Raw genomic sequence first — 15,234 nt, forward strand, 5'->3', positions numbered from 1 at the left:
CATGATTCAATTTTAAACGAGTCAATACTGACATTTGTGCTATAAACATCAATACAAACCGACGATATATATCATACTAGTGATGTCATTCATCTGGGCGTGATAACGTAATCGACTATTTTTTTAAATGATAATAGGTGTTGTGTGCTAGCTCATTTGAAAGGTTATTCAATTCTCTATTCAGTAATATAAACATTAAGATAATTATTTATACAGGGTGTCCAAAAAAATTCTTTGAATTAAATTAATTGACACAAAAAGAAGAATGTATGTAATTTATTTAATTCAAAGTATCTACTACTGCTGTTAGAAAACAGAAATAAAAGTTTACTGCACAAATAAACATTGCTTTTTGCTTAAATTCAATGGTCAAACTGCCAAGAGGCAGATGGGTGGCAGCTTGAACATTGAATTTAAGTGAAAAGTAATGTTTATTTGTTCAATAACCATTTATTTCTGTTTTTTGACAGCAGTAGAATGTATTTTGAATTAAATAAATTACATACATTCTTCTGTTTGTGTCAATTAATTTAATTTAAAAAATTTTTGGACACCCTGTATAAATAATTATCTTAATAAAAATGGTTAAACATTTTCAATTTCTTTGCAACACGAAAATGCAGCAGCTGCATAATACTCTGGTTAAATCGGAGAGTGCAGGAAGACTCTATACCGGTTTCGGAGGTCTTTTCCCCCTCATCAGTAGTCCCATATCCTCTTCTGACCTATTTCTCCACGTATCATACTTTGGGCCTTTTTGAACTGCAAAGAAAGAAATGTCACGGATGAACTAGAGCCTTACCGAAAAACAAAGTAAGTTATCAATCGAAGTAGCACAGAAAACGACAATAAATATCGTTCCCGTACCACCAGATTGACAACAGGTGGAACACTTTCTTTGGTTACAACCTCCCGAGATTTTCAAAATTTATAAATCAAACAGGATGCCGAGGAAATTAAGATGAGAGAATTTTAAATAATTGTGCATATGAGTTGTGAATTATTTGAAATTCCCTCATCTTAATTTCGTCTCGGCACCCGTATGATTTATAATTTTTGAAAATCACGGGAGTAATAACCAGAGAAGTGCCACCTGTTGTCAATCTGGTGGTACGGGAACGATATTTATTGTCGTTTTCTGTGCTACTTCGATTGATAACTTACTTTAATTATCAATTATCTTTGTTTGCATTTGATATGTTTATATTACTGAATAGAGAATTGAATAACCTTTCAAATGAGCTAGCACACGAACCCTATTCTCATTTAAAAAACAGTCGATTACGTCATCACGCTCGGATGGATGACGTCACTAGTATGATATATATGTCAAAAAATCATAATTTAAAAATCAAATAACTTTTGTATTTTACATTTTTTTCTAATTGTGTAAGTAAAGCCGTTTACAGGGGAGTCAAAATATAGTGAATAACCCTGTACATTTTTCATACGAGAACGATATCGGCAAATTGTCATGGAAGCTCTACCCACGCCTAAAACTTGGGCACGTTACTCAAAGAATGAGATATATTTTTCGTTATTTTCTTTAAGCGTTATGACTCGGATTCAATTTTAAAATTATTCTCTGCCTTAACTTCTTTCAAGTACATCTCAAAAAAACACAAAAAAAAATTAGTCACCTAGTAACACTAGTAAAACGTAACCTCAAAAAAAATTAAAAGACATGTTTTTCCGTTTTTTTTTTTTTTTTCGATAGTTTCGGTTATTTTATTTATTTAATATTCTCTACACAAGCCTTGTAGGCCTAGGGCTTTACAACTTAACAATTACAATTTTACATAATACAAATGCCAATATATACTAATGTCTTAAAATATGTTATATAATTTTATTTAATGTATATGTAAAAATTGCTGCACTATGTTTCTCCACTGTAAGTATCCTATTTTTCGCTTTCTCTTTCCAGTCTGTAATTTCCATCGATCCTATATTCTTGAAACTTTTCGTGCCATCTTTTTCTTGGTCTACCTCGTCTCCTTGTCCCAACTGGTCTTCTTAACAGTATCTTCTTTGGTATTCTTGACCTATCCATCCTCTCTACATGACCTGCCCACCTGATTATTTGTGCCTTTGTGTATCTTGTTATACTTGGTTCCTTGTAAAGCATCCTTAATTCTTGATTAGTTCATTTTTGCCAACCGTCTAACGTATTTTTCCCCCGAGAATAGTCCTCAGTACCTTGCGTTCCCACCTCTTTATCATTTCTTCTTCTGTTTTGTTTAGTACTCATGTCTCACATCCGTAGGTGACTGTTGCTCTTACTACAGTTTGGTATATTCTGATTTTCGTCTTTCTTGATATGTAATTTGACTTTAATAATTTTCTTAAACTTCCGACCTTTAGCTATCCTGTGCTTTAGTTAATTTTGATCGTGTCCTTTTTCATTTATTATGACACCTAGATATGTAAAGTGCTTTACTCGTTTAAATTTATATTCTTTTCCATCGAACGCTGTTAACTTTAGCATATCTTCAAGTTCTTTCTGTGTTGCCTAGCACCATATACTTCGTCTTTTCTTCATTTATTTCTAGGCCGATTTTTTTTGCCTCTCTGACTAATCTTCTCATGATTTTCTTTAATTCCGTATTAGTTTTTGCTAGCAGTGGAAATAACACAGTTGATAGAGGGTCGCCTTGTCTAAGTCCTTTTTTGACTACAAACTCTTCTGATTTGTGACTGTTCCACACTATTTAGTTAGATGTCATATTTAAAGTAATTCTTATTAGCTTGATTAGTTTTTCTGGGATTTTAATTTTTTTCTATTAATTTTGTCATAGGCCTGTTTAAAATCTATGAATAGTGCATATAAAACCATTTTATGTTCGTAGCAGGTTGTTTGGATTTCTTTTATGTTAAATATTTGCTCTGTCGTCGATCTATTGTTTCTAAAGCCTGCTTGGTATTCTCCTATTAGTTTCTGTGCGTATACCTCTAATCTTTCTCTCACAATCCTAGCAAATATCTTATAGCACACGTCCAGCAGAGCAATACCCCTGTAATTTTGCACCATCGTTGCATCCTCTTTTTTATGTAATGGGATTATCCAGGCTCTGGCCCACTCTTCAAGCATCTTTTCTTCTTTCCATATAAGTTCTATCAGTTCATACACCTTTTCCAGTAGTTTTCTTCCCCCTGCTTTCAGCATTTTTGCACTTATTTCATTTTGACCTGGACTTTTATTGTTTTTCAATTTGCTTACAACTATTTGCACTTCGTCTTTGGTTGGTTCCGCTATTCTTATATCTGCTTCCTCTGTTCTGTCTTCGTCCTCTCCCTGATCTTCATCATCACTGTTTAGTAAAGTTTCGAAATACATTTTCCATTCTTTCATAACTTTTTCCGGCTCACTTACTAGCTCTACTTCTATGGTCTTTATGTAGCTTGTTTTGCTTTGGTAACTTTTTTCTACTTTGTTTACCTATTGATAAAATGATCTTATTTCATTTTTTTTTTAATTTTTCTTCTATCTCCTGCAACTTTTTTCATTGAATTCTCTCTTTTTCTTCCTGCAACTTTTCTTTAACTGTTTTCGTACGTGGTTATAGTCTTCTCTATTTTTGTCGTTAGGATTGGTCAAAATACGTATTCTTAACTTTTTCTTCTCTTGTCACAGCTCTACACACTCTCTATCAAACCACTCCTTAGTTCTTGTCTGTTTTCTAATTCTGGGTATCAATTTTCTGATTACTTCTTTTGTAATGTGCTTTATTTGTCCCCATCTTTCTTCTACACCTGTTATTATCGGTAAGTTTCAGTTATAATTATCTTAAAAACTTATTTTTTCTTTTATTTTGTAAGTATTTTTATTTCCTACAATATAGTATTTTTTACACCACTAATGAACTTTTTAGGTCAGCTGTAAACAAGGTCAGGGTAGTCTTGATGATTTCCAATCTCCGATAGGAGTGGCACAAGGAGAAGAAGACAAAATTTTTGGTGCGGCATTCAATTTTTAAAAATATTTGTTAAGTTTTGCCCAATTTTTTTAAACAAATTTTAAAAAATTCAAAATTTCAAAAAAATTTGAATTTTGCGCCAAAAATTTTGTAAAGAATACTTATTATGTTATAGGAAATAAAAATACCCTACAAAATGAAAGAAAAAACAAGTATCTACGATAAGTAGAACCTAAGATATCACCAAAAACGAAAGAACACGTTTTAATTTTTTTGGGGGTTATGGGTAGGGCTAGGGATTCAAAAATGTTTTTTTCGAATACTTTTTGATCTAAAACAATATAGACCAAGACGGATCTGTTTTGAGGTGGATGTGAGAGGTGGCATTCGGATTTTTGCAGATAAAGTTAGGTGACAACTTCAATAATAATAATTGACTTATGCTCCTTCTCAAATATGCCCGGAACATTAATAAAAAAAATTAAAATATCTAAAAAATTCGAAAAACTCGATTTTTTTCTATTTTCTTTGCTTATAACTTTAAAACGGTTCATTTTGGAACAAAGTCGTAGGGAAATAAAATAAAGATAATTGAATTTTGTATGATATACGACTGGTTAAAAATGTCTTAAGTTATTACCCTTTCTGAAAAATAGCAATAAATACAAAATACGGGGGCAAAATAAGCCTGTTTTTATGCAATGTTTTTCAACCACTTTGGTTGCACTTAGAACCTTCATAATTCGCTTAGAAAATTCTTACATCATACTTAAACCGTCCACCAGATTTCATTAGAATCGACCTAGTAGATTTTGCATAATAATTTTGCAATCTAATTTTTTTTAAAGAGTTCAAATTTTTAAAAAACTTTTGCTATTTTTGCATATAAAGAGGCTCTCTACCTGTCTATTACACTTTACAGAATTAAAATCGGATTATTTAAGCGACCTCAGCACTGTTTTAAAGTTATAAACAATTTTTTGGCTTATAAACAAATATAGTGAAGAAGTTTGAGTTGGAATAAATTTATTTTCTCGAGAATGGGAGTCTCTGGAGATCCCGAAACAGGTCAATTTTTATTTTTAAATTCTAATTTTTTGATGTATATATCATACTAGTGACGTCATCCATCTGGGTGTGATGACATAATCGATGATTTTTAAACGAGAATAGTGATCGTGTTATAGCTCATTCGAAAGGTTATTCAATTCTCTATTTACTAATATAAACATTAACATAATTATTTATACAGGGTGCCCAAAAAAATTTTTTTAATTAAATTAATTGGGACAAAAAGAAGAATGTATATAATTTATTTAATTCGAAATACATTTTACTGTTGTTCTAAAACAGGAAAAAATGTTTATTTGAAAAATAGCTATTGTTTTTCGCTTAAATTCAATATTAAAGTTGTCACCCACCAGCCTCTTAGCAGTTTGAACATTTAATTTAAGCGAAAATCAATGTTCATTTTTCAAATTAACAATTTTTCTGTTTTCTGACTGCAGTTAAATGTATTTTGCATTAAATAAATTACCTACATTTTTGTTTTTGTCTCAATTAATTTAATTCAAAAAAATTTTTTGGGCACCCTGTATAAATAATTATGTTAATGTTTATATTAGTGAATACAAAATGTAATAACCTTTCGAATGAGCTATTACACGGCCGCTATTTTTATTTAAAAAAATCATCGATTACGTCATCACACCCAGATGGATGACGTCGCTAGTATGATATATACATCAAAAAATTAAAATTTAAAAATAAAAATCGACCAGTTTCGGGATTTTTCTCCAGAGACGCCCATTCTCGAGAAAATGAATTTATTCCAACTCAAACTTCCTCGCTGTATTTGTTTATAAGACAAAAAATTGTTTATAACTTTAAAACAGTGCTGAGGTCGCTTAAATAATCCGATTTTAATTATGTAAAGTGTAATAGACAGGTAGAGAGCCTTTTTATATGCAAAAAAAATAGCAAACTTCTAAATGGTCTACTTTTTGTTCAGAAAGTTTTTAAAAAATTTGAACTTTTTTAAAAAAATTTAGATTGCAAAATTATTAAGTAAAGTAACGTTTACACGTATCCAGTAACTGGCGCCAGTCTGACTGGAATGCCAGTGGCATGAAAAATAGAGCACCTTTCTATTCGAGACAGCGCTGTCAGACAGCGCTGGACTGGAACAAAAAAGCGTTTACATGATGCCACTACCATGCCAGCACTGTCGTTCCAGTGCGACTGGCGCCAGTTACTGGATACATGTAAAGTAACATTTACACGTATCCAGTAACTGGCGCCAATCTCACAGGCACTCTTATTAAAAATCCTAATACTGCCACTGAAACCACAAGTACGACAGCGCCAGCAACTGGAACGCTGTGTTTACACGTGTCTACAACCACTGGCACGGGGTTAAAGGGGATGCGGACGAGGGCCACTGGCATGAAAAATAGACCAGCTTTCTATTCGAGACAGCGCTGGCAGACAGCGCTGGACTGGAGCAAAAAAGCGTTTACATGATGCCACTACCATGCCAGCACTGTCGTTCCAGTGCGACTGGCGTCAGTTACTGGATACATGTAAACCTGCCTTAAACGCGACATAACGTTTCTTACGCCATTACGTATCCAGTATCTGGCGCCAGTCTCACTGGAATGCCAGTGGCATGAAAAATAGAGCACCTATCTATTCGAGACAGCGCTGGCGAACAGCGCTGGACTGGAGCAAAAAAGCGTTTACATGATGCCACTACCATGCCAGCACTGTCGTTCCAGTGCGACTGGCGCCAGTTACTGGATACAGGTAAACGCGCCATTATGCAAAATCTATTAGGTCGATTTTAATGAAATCTGGTGGACGGTTTAAGTATGATGTAAGGATTTTCTAAGCGAATTATGAAGGTTTTAAGTGCAACCAAAGTGGTTGAAACACATTGAATAAAAACAGGCTTATTTTGCCCCCATATTTTGTATTTATTGCTATTTTGCAGAAAGGGTAATAACTTAAGACATTTTTAACCAGTCGTATATCATACAAAATTCAATTATTTTTATTCTATTTTGTTACGACTTTGTTCCAAAATGAACCGCTTTAACGTTATAAGCAAAGAAAATAGAAAAAAATCGATGTTTTTCGAAATTTTTAAATATTTTAATTTTTTTTTTATCAATCTTCCGGGCATATTTGAGAAGGAGCATAAGTCAATTATTATTATTGAAGTTGTCACCTAACTTTATCTGCAAAAATCCGAATGCCACCCCGCACATCCAAAAATAGAAGTTTTTTCACAGATCCGCCCTGGTCTAATATGGTATTTTAATTTTTGGAATATAGTTGGGGGCATTTTTTACTATATTAATCGGCTAGACTCGCTAGACCCTTTAACCGTTAAACTAACAGTAAAATTTTTTTAAATTTGCAATAATTTATTCTGTTAAGTCACGTTACAAAATAAGCTTAATTTTATACTTAACATTTTAATGTTTCACCATTTGTAGGTGCCCTTCCAGTCGCGCAGCCTAAGATGCCGGCAATCTACATTTCGAAATACAACAAGTTTGTTGACAGTATCATAGGCCGCATCAACAGAATTTTGGGAAAGTCTTATGACCCAGTCAGAGTCAAACTCCAGCCATTAGAGGACAAAACAAAAAAGACAAAGAATACAATCAAAAAAACTACTAACTCTCAGAAAACTACCAATAAAAAGACTACTAATAACAAGACTGCAAATAAGAAGACCACAAACAAAAAAACCAAGAAAAATAAGGGCAAGAATAAAACAAAAACTAATAAGGGTAAAAATAATTTACTAACGAGAACTAACAATGTTGGTATGACCAATAAAATGGGCGAACTTTCTATATCAAGAGGAAATCAGATTGAAATTAGCGAACCCAAACTTATAGGTAAGTGTAAGAAGGTTTCTTCTTTATTTTTTATCCACGTTTTATCCTGAGCCACCAAAATGTTTTTTAACATTTTGATGGCTCAGGCATGCACACTGTTGTAAGTATGACCTCTTGCATTTTTTAACCTTAGTCAACATTTTAAATCACGTTTTTCTTAATAATTAAGTTAAACTTAAAGTCTAAGTTTTTCAACCTAATAAAAATATTTTTTTCTACAACCGTGTTAAAAATGCAATTTCTAGCACTCCATACGAGCGTTAAAAATGCTACTTTAAGGCACTAGTGCTTTAAAAATTTTATGGCACTGCAATTCGTATTGGCGAGGAACCGCAAAGTGGGCGACGCCTGGTGGCGAATTTGAAAAGCATCAACTCAAGGAAAACATTGACTTTGCCATTAATTTGTGTACATATTTGTGGTCAGATTATATTGTAATTAACAATAATTTCGACTTAATAAAAACTATTGCAGTGTTCCTCAGTATTCATTCCTATTATACTCTACGTAATGACCTAAATTAACCAATGCCAAATCACACATTTTGTTAATTTAATGTTTGTATTAATCGTAGTATTTTTTAATGTTTTAGCGACTGCAAAATTAAATAAATAAATAAAATGTAGTATATATTCTGTACATAGAATGTACATTGTTATGCAAAATATCCCGACCACTTCGTAATTTCCACACAATTATTATAAAATAAATTCACCTACTTAGTTTCCAAGTTTCCAGTTTTTATTTAATTAAAAATTGTTATCTGTTGGTGTAAAATAAACTGTAGTGCATCTATTAATTAAATTAAAAACAAAATTAGAAATCCTAAGCTGGATTAATAATTTTTAGAACGCTGTGTGATTATCGGGGGGCCAGATTTTTTTTTGCAAAAAAGGTAAAAACAAATCAGTAGTTAGCATCAAATTTTAATGAATGCATACAGATTAAACATAATTTTGAGTCGTCTTTAACTTATAAGAGCTCTTAGTTGCAAAACTTTGTGGTTATTTTGGCAAAACACTCCTGTAAATGATTTTAATTTAACGTTTTAGAACTGTGAATTCAAATGACAAAATGAATTGTTTTCCTAGAGTTGTCGTCCATCTTTGAAATTTTGAGCGCCCTCTGTTGGAATTTAATTTTGCGAATTGACCGTATAGACAATTTTGATGTAATGTCAAAAAAATATGAAAATGGAATGTCAGTCAAGTTCAAGTAAAAGTTTTTATAGATATTGTCCTGTAATTACGTTTTTAGAAAAAATATTGTATGATATGCGTGTTAAAAAGTACATTTTTAAGGCACTCATGTGAATTGCAGAACTCGCTATCGCTCATTCTGTAAACTTTCACATGCGTGCCTTAAACGTGTACTTTTAACACTTATACAGTACGTAAATCGTTCTGCTGGACATAGGGGATATAGATTGAGATCATTGTGGCAACTGCGCTAACATGTGTTAGTTGAAACTTCTTTTCGAGTACGAGTTTCTGGTGCAATAGAGCTGTTAGAACGAATAGAATGAGTGATTTTGAATGCAAGGCAGTCCATAAATAAATAAAAAAAAGACAAAGATTATTACTGATGAATTAATAATTTTACTTTAAATTTTAAAATATCTTTTATTTAAAAATTAATTTCCAAATTAAACAGACACAGTTTTCCCATTACATCAAAAATAGTTCTACTACAACGACATGTTTTGACGTTTATTTGTGTTACCCGATTTTGAGGTTAATGCTCCTTAATGCTATTATTGTCATTGAGAGAGCGAAGTTGCCACAATTATCTTAATATAATACAATGTATGTATTTATGTATGTAAATATCCACAATGTATGTTCCCTATGTCTAGCTGAACGATTTACGTACTGTATCATAAATAACTATTAAAATAAAATATTTTTAAAAGATTTTTAATTGAAAAACTTATTGGACCATTTTCCTGGTGACACCTCCTCCAAGGCTTCTACAATATGCAAACCAAATGGATGCTGCAGTGAAGACAAAAGGGAAGGAATTCTACACTATGCAATTCACAACCCCCGTCTGCAGCTTGGTAAAGTTCCAACGGAAAATGGACCTAGTTACTCTATAGGAGTAATACTAATATAAAATAAAAATGTATACCATTTTTATTCAGTTGCAATGCGAAACCAAAACTGTCTTAATTCTTACTTAGGTTAGAGAGCGCGGCCAGCACTCTTATCGACGATTTCACCTCTTGTTAGAGGCTCTTCAGAGAATGCATAGGCTGCTATCTCTACTTCAGGTAAAAATTTTCGACATTTATTAGTCCCCCATTGCAACTGACGTGAAGGTAGTAGGTGCGTAGCGGCCTCTGCTAAATGAAAGTCTAAGTTTTTCAACCTAATAAAAATATTTTTAAAATAAAATATTTTTAAAAGATTTTTAATTGAAAAACTTATTGGACCATTTTCCTGGTGACACCTCCAAGGCTTCTACAATATGCAAGATAAATGGATGCTGCAGTGAAGACAAAAGGGAAGGAATTCTACACTATGCAATTCACAACCGTCGTCTGCAGCTTGGTAAAGTTCCAACGGAAACTTGGTTTCGCATTCCAACTGAATAAAAGTGGTATACATTTTTATTTTATATTAGTATTACTCCTATAGAGTAACTAGGTCCATTTTCCGTTGGAACTTTACCAAGCTGCAGACGGGGGTTGTGAATTGCATAGTGTAGAATTCCTTCCCTTTTGTCTTCACTGCAGCATTCATTTGGCTTGCATATTGTAGAAGCCTTGGAGGTGTCACCAGGAAAATGGTCCAATAAGTTTTTCAATTAAAAATCTTTTAAAAATATTTTATTTTAAAAATATTTTTATTAGGTTGAAAAACTTAGACTTTCATTTAGCAGATGCCGCTACGCACCTACAACCTTCACGTCAGTTGCAATGGGGGACTAATAAATGTCGAAAATTTTTACCTGGAGTAGAGATAGCAGCCTATGCATTCTCTGAAGAGCCTCTAACAAGAGGTGAAATCGTTGATAAGAGTGCTGGTCGAGCTCTCTAACCTAAGTAAAAATTGAGACAGTTTTGGTTTCGCATTGTAACTGAATAAAAATGGTATACATTTTTATTTTATTTTTATTTTAAGTTATACTTATTTATAAAAGTTTTTTAACACTGATGGTGGATTTTTTAATTCGAAAACGTTCTGTGATGTAAAGTAACATTTATTTAGGGACTTTTAAATATACCTTTTACAAAGGATCTACACTTGACAGCAAAATAATCGACTCAATTCCTGAATTGTACACGTTAGAAGTCTCGAATTTCCTAAACCTATTGTCCGATTTGAGTGATTTTTTTAGTATGTTATAGCCTTATTATTTAAGAAAATTGATGTAATAATATTGTTGCTATACAGGTAAAGGTCATTTTATACCGGGTGTAACAATCATACTGTGTTTTTTCTTAAAGTTCGGAACGCCCTGTAGAATACTCTAGCATATAAAAAATATTTAAATTAAAATTCAATTGTAGCCTTAGACTTTATTAACATTTTAATTTTTGATTCATTTGCTTATGTTGGATAATAAAAAAGTTAGGTACGTTAACAACTAGCGAAGTTTTTCATCAATAAATCCTCATTTTCTGCTTAGTTTAATAAACAAGCCTAAAGAAGGCTATGAGAAATTAACAATTTAATGTATGTCAAATGGTTAACAGTCAAAAAGTGTCTGGTTTGTTGTGGAAATTAGTAGATTTATTATTTAAAGTTTCAATTAAGTCCGTAGTTTTTTTTTTGTTATTTGGTGGAAACGGAACGCGCTACAAGGAATTTGACCGCGATGAGTGTCTTCAAGTAGTGATCTTACATAGCGAAGGACTTAGCTACCATGCTATCGGCTCCTTATATTGGTAACAATTTTTTGCTAATGCACGATAATGCAAGACCACGTTCACGAACTGTAACCGAATATTTACAACAGGTAAATCTTCAGACTTCGCATTGGCCATCGCATAGTCCAGATCTTAACCTGATCGAACATTTTTTGGACATAATTGGCAGAAGACTACGACAGGGTTTGCCACCTCCTAGAACCTTACAAGAGGTAGAAACAGTAGCTCTCGAGATTTGGAGTCATATTGATCAAGACCAAATAGCATACCTCATTTGTTATATAAAAGTACATATCTCTTTTATTATCGAACATAAGCGAATGAATCAAAAAACAAAATGTTAAGAAACCCTAAGCATACAATTGAGTTTGGTAATATTACATCAATTTTCTTAAATAATAAGGCTATAAAATACTAAAAAAATTACTCAAATCGGACAACAGGTTTAGGAATTTCGAGACTTCTAAAGTGTACAATTCAGCAAGTGAGTCGATTATTTTGCTCTCAAGTGTAGTATTTTTTAGTGCATAAATACTGTTAGGCAGTTCTACAGATTATTTAACATTATTTTTTGACGCAATTTTAATTTTCAGAAAGCGAAACACGAGAACCTGCCTTTGTGTTAATATCCAAAACAGGCTCCGATGATTTCATTAGAAACATCACTGTTACTACATCTGAAATCAGAGCAAACCCAAAACGACCCAATAACAAAAAGAAAAATAACACGAAAACTAAAACGAGCAACAAAAACAAAACGAAGAACAAAACACAGACTAAAACAAAAGCTACCGTCAAAAAAGCGAAACAGACAGCTAAAGCCACACTTTTTGGACTAAGTACAATAAAGAGGGAAGGAGATGTTATAGTTAACATGCAATCTGATCATACCACAGTGAAAACTAATTTTATTTTGGGACCTTTAACACTAAGGGTTGAACGAGAGGTAAGTGATTATTATTCAACCAAATCAAAAGTCTAATTTTCTTTCTGGGTCCCGGTCATGTTCCTTTCTCATTAATTTCCTCACAGACATTTCATACCCCGCAACCCCTACTTACTGTCATCATCTTATAACGGTTTTGGTTTTTGGACCCTTAGAGATCCGGGTAGCCTGCGAGGTATTTAGGAATTAGTCGCCTAAGTTTGAGCTTGTGCTTTCTTAATGATACATCCCCCTAGATTATTTAAGACATTTTTACACCTCAGTCACCCCCATTGTGATTTCTTTTTCTTTTTAAACTTACACAAATTCCAACAGCTACTAATAAGTTAAATAAATTCGATAACTTTAAGTCAACACAAAATTGCTTTTTTAAATCTTAGGTCTATTGACAACAAGATTTGGTTACTGACTTTAGTTCTCGACTACATATATTTGTGTAATGTAGTTTGCCTAACTACGTACACTAACAGTATACGTGAATACATTTTTAACTATTAACATCTAGTTTACTGAATTTTAAATGATAATTCTCACAATGGAGTGTGTTGTTACATCATTTCTAACTTTAACAAACTGTACAACATAGTCTTTAAATATGACAGGTTAATTTTTCAACTTCCTGTGGAACAGGACAAACTTCTGTCTTGTCATCGTTCAGAGGTTTCTATCCATTTCATTGTCACTTGCTACTACACTTCCACCATGTGAACAAGTCGAATCACAGCTCAGATGTTACCTGGGGCATATTAGCAAATATTTCAAACATCCACGCTTAAGTCAGTATTTTCAATCGATGTTTCCTTAACGGATTACTTTTACAGGGCTTTGGCCCTAATATTTTTGTAAATTATATCTTGGTGGTTAGCATGTAAACTTCACGTGAGTATAACCTACAACTTTTCTTAACCGTAGTCAAAATTTCAAAACCTTTGCATTATTTTACCAGGTTATATTCATTTTAGGTAAGCACTGATGATGACTGGTAAAACAGTCGAAAACTAGTTATGTGATTGTGATGTAGCCCTTTTTAGGGATTTTAAATATACCTTTTATAAAGGATTTTACTATTTTTTGATTATTATTGTACCTAACGTATCTTCAAAACTGAATAAAAAATAGATATACTTTGTACTAGGGTCGTGTGTAAAGAATGCGAATGCTGGGATAAATCTGGCAACGCTGCCTTAAACATCAACTCTCCCTCTCTCTTTCTCACCTCACCACTTTCGCCTCGCTGCGTTACTCAGTGTCGGACTAACAGCCTTCGAAGATGGAGGTTCCGATCGCTGTTAGCGCCAATGTGAAATTCCTGCTGTAATACGTTTTTTAAACGCAAAATGGATTTCACCTATTGACATGCATCGTCAGTTCATCGAAGTTTATGGGTAAAAGTGCATATCTGTTCAACATGTTCACAAATAGTGAGGAGAAGTCCGAACGGAAATTCACGATGAATCTGAAGTTCCTCCCTCGGCTTTCACTGAATTCTCTACACCATTTGCGAACATATTGAATAGATATGCACTGTTCCCCATAAACTTCGATTAACTGAGGATGAATGCCAATAGATGAAATCCATTTTGCATTTAAAAGAACGTATCAAATTTCACATTGGCGGTAACAGCGACCGGGACCTCCATCTTCGAAGGCTGCTGGTCCGACACTGAGCAATGCAGCGAGGCGAAAGTGGTGGGGTAAGACAGAGAGGCAGAGTTGCTGTGTAAGGCAGTGTTGACATATTTCTCCCAGAATTCGATTTCGATTTTAAAAATATCTTAAAAATTTTGTAAATTTTATTTGTTATTAAATTAATATTTTGAAACTGGTGTAATTTTTATGTCTAATTTTCAGGTTGGCAAAGGGGCTAGAAGGGAACTGAAGAGTGCTACCGCTACTACGGCTGAAATGTATGGTAGATTAAATTTAAGAATCGTACATGGAGGTACCGCGTCCTTACATTCAATACGGGTTCTTCAACCTAAACAAGTAAGTTACGTATTAATTCATATTTTGTATAATTCTGTGTTGTCGGATTTTTTTGTATTCAAGCTATCTTTTCCTGCTATTTAAACTACACTAAACGCAAAACAGATAGGGTTAGACGACACAGTAGGGTTCTTCTTCTTTTGGTGCCTATTCGTTTCGATTGTTGGCGATCATTCTGGCTATAATTATTTTATTAACTGATGCTATAAATAGATTAGTTGTTGTTATGGAGAACCATTTCCTCAAGTTCTTTAACCATGATATTCTTCTTCTCCCAATTCCTCGCTTTCCGAATACTTTGCCTTGGAGGATTATTTTCAGTAATCTGAATTTAGTGCCGTTTCTCATTATGTGTACGAGATATTCTAACTTTCTCTCTTTTAATCGCATGGATCACTTCTCTTTCTTTCCCCATTCTTCTTTTCGAGACGGCCTATTAAACAGCCATAAGAGTAGATGGCGCTTTGGTGCTTCCTCACTGAAACTGTGTAGTTCCAAGACACATCGAGTCCCTTCTGCTTGTGAGGTTGTATCCTACTCGGATGGCTGATGAGGTGGAGACACCGAAACATGTATCATTCTATTGAATACCAATTCATA

The 15,234-nt window shown here is 33.3% G+C and overlaps 1 protein-coding gene across 1 annotated transcript in view; it reads left to right on the top strand.

Annotated features, from left to right (window-relative positions):
• Nucleotides 1-15,234, top strand: part of LOC114335540 (MATH and LRR domain-containing protein PFE0570w) — a 113,655-nt gene that overhangs the window by 88,156 nt on the left and 10,265 nt on the right. The window contains exons 5-7 of the mRNA XM_050659715.1: nt 7,418-7,828; nt 12,296-12,648; nt 14,500-14,634. Of these exons, the coding sequence (XP_050515672.1) occupies nt 7,418-7,828; nt 12,296-12,648; nt 14,500-14,634 (899 nt within the window). The remainder of the gene's footprint in view (nt 1-7,417; nt 7,829-12,295; nt 12,649-14,499; nt 14,635-15,234) is intronic.

The sequence above is a fragment of the Diabrotica virgifera genome, chromosome 8, assembly GCF_917563875.1.
Source record: "Diabrotica virgifera virgifera chromosome 8, PGI_DIABVI_V3a".
In the NCBI taxonomy this organism is placed as follows: domain Eukaryota; kingdom Metazoa; phylum Arthropoda; class Insecta; order Coleoptera; family Chrysomelidae; genus Diabrotica; species Diabrotica virgifera.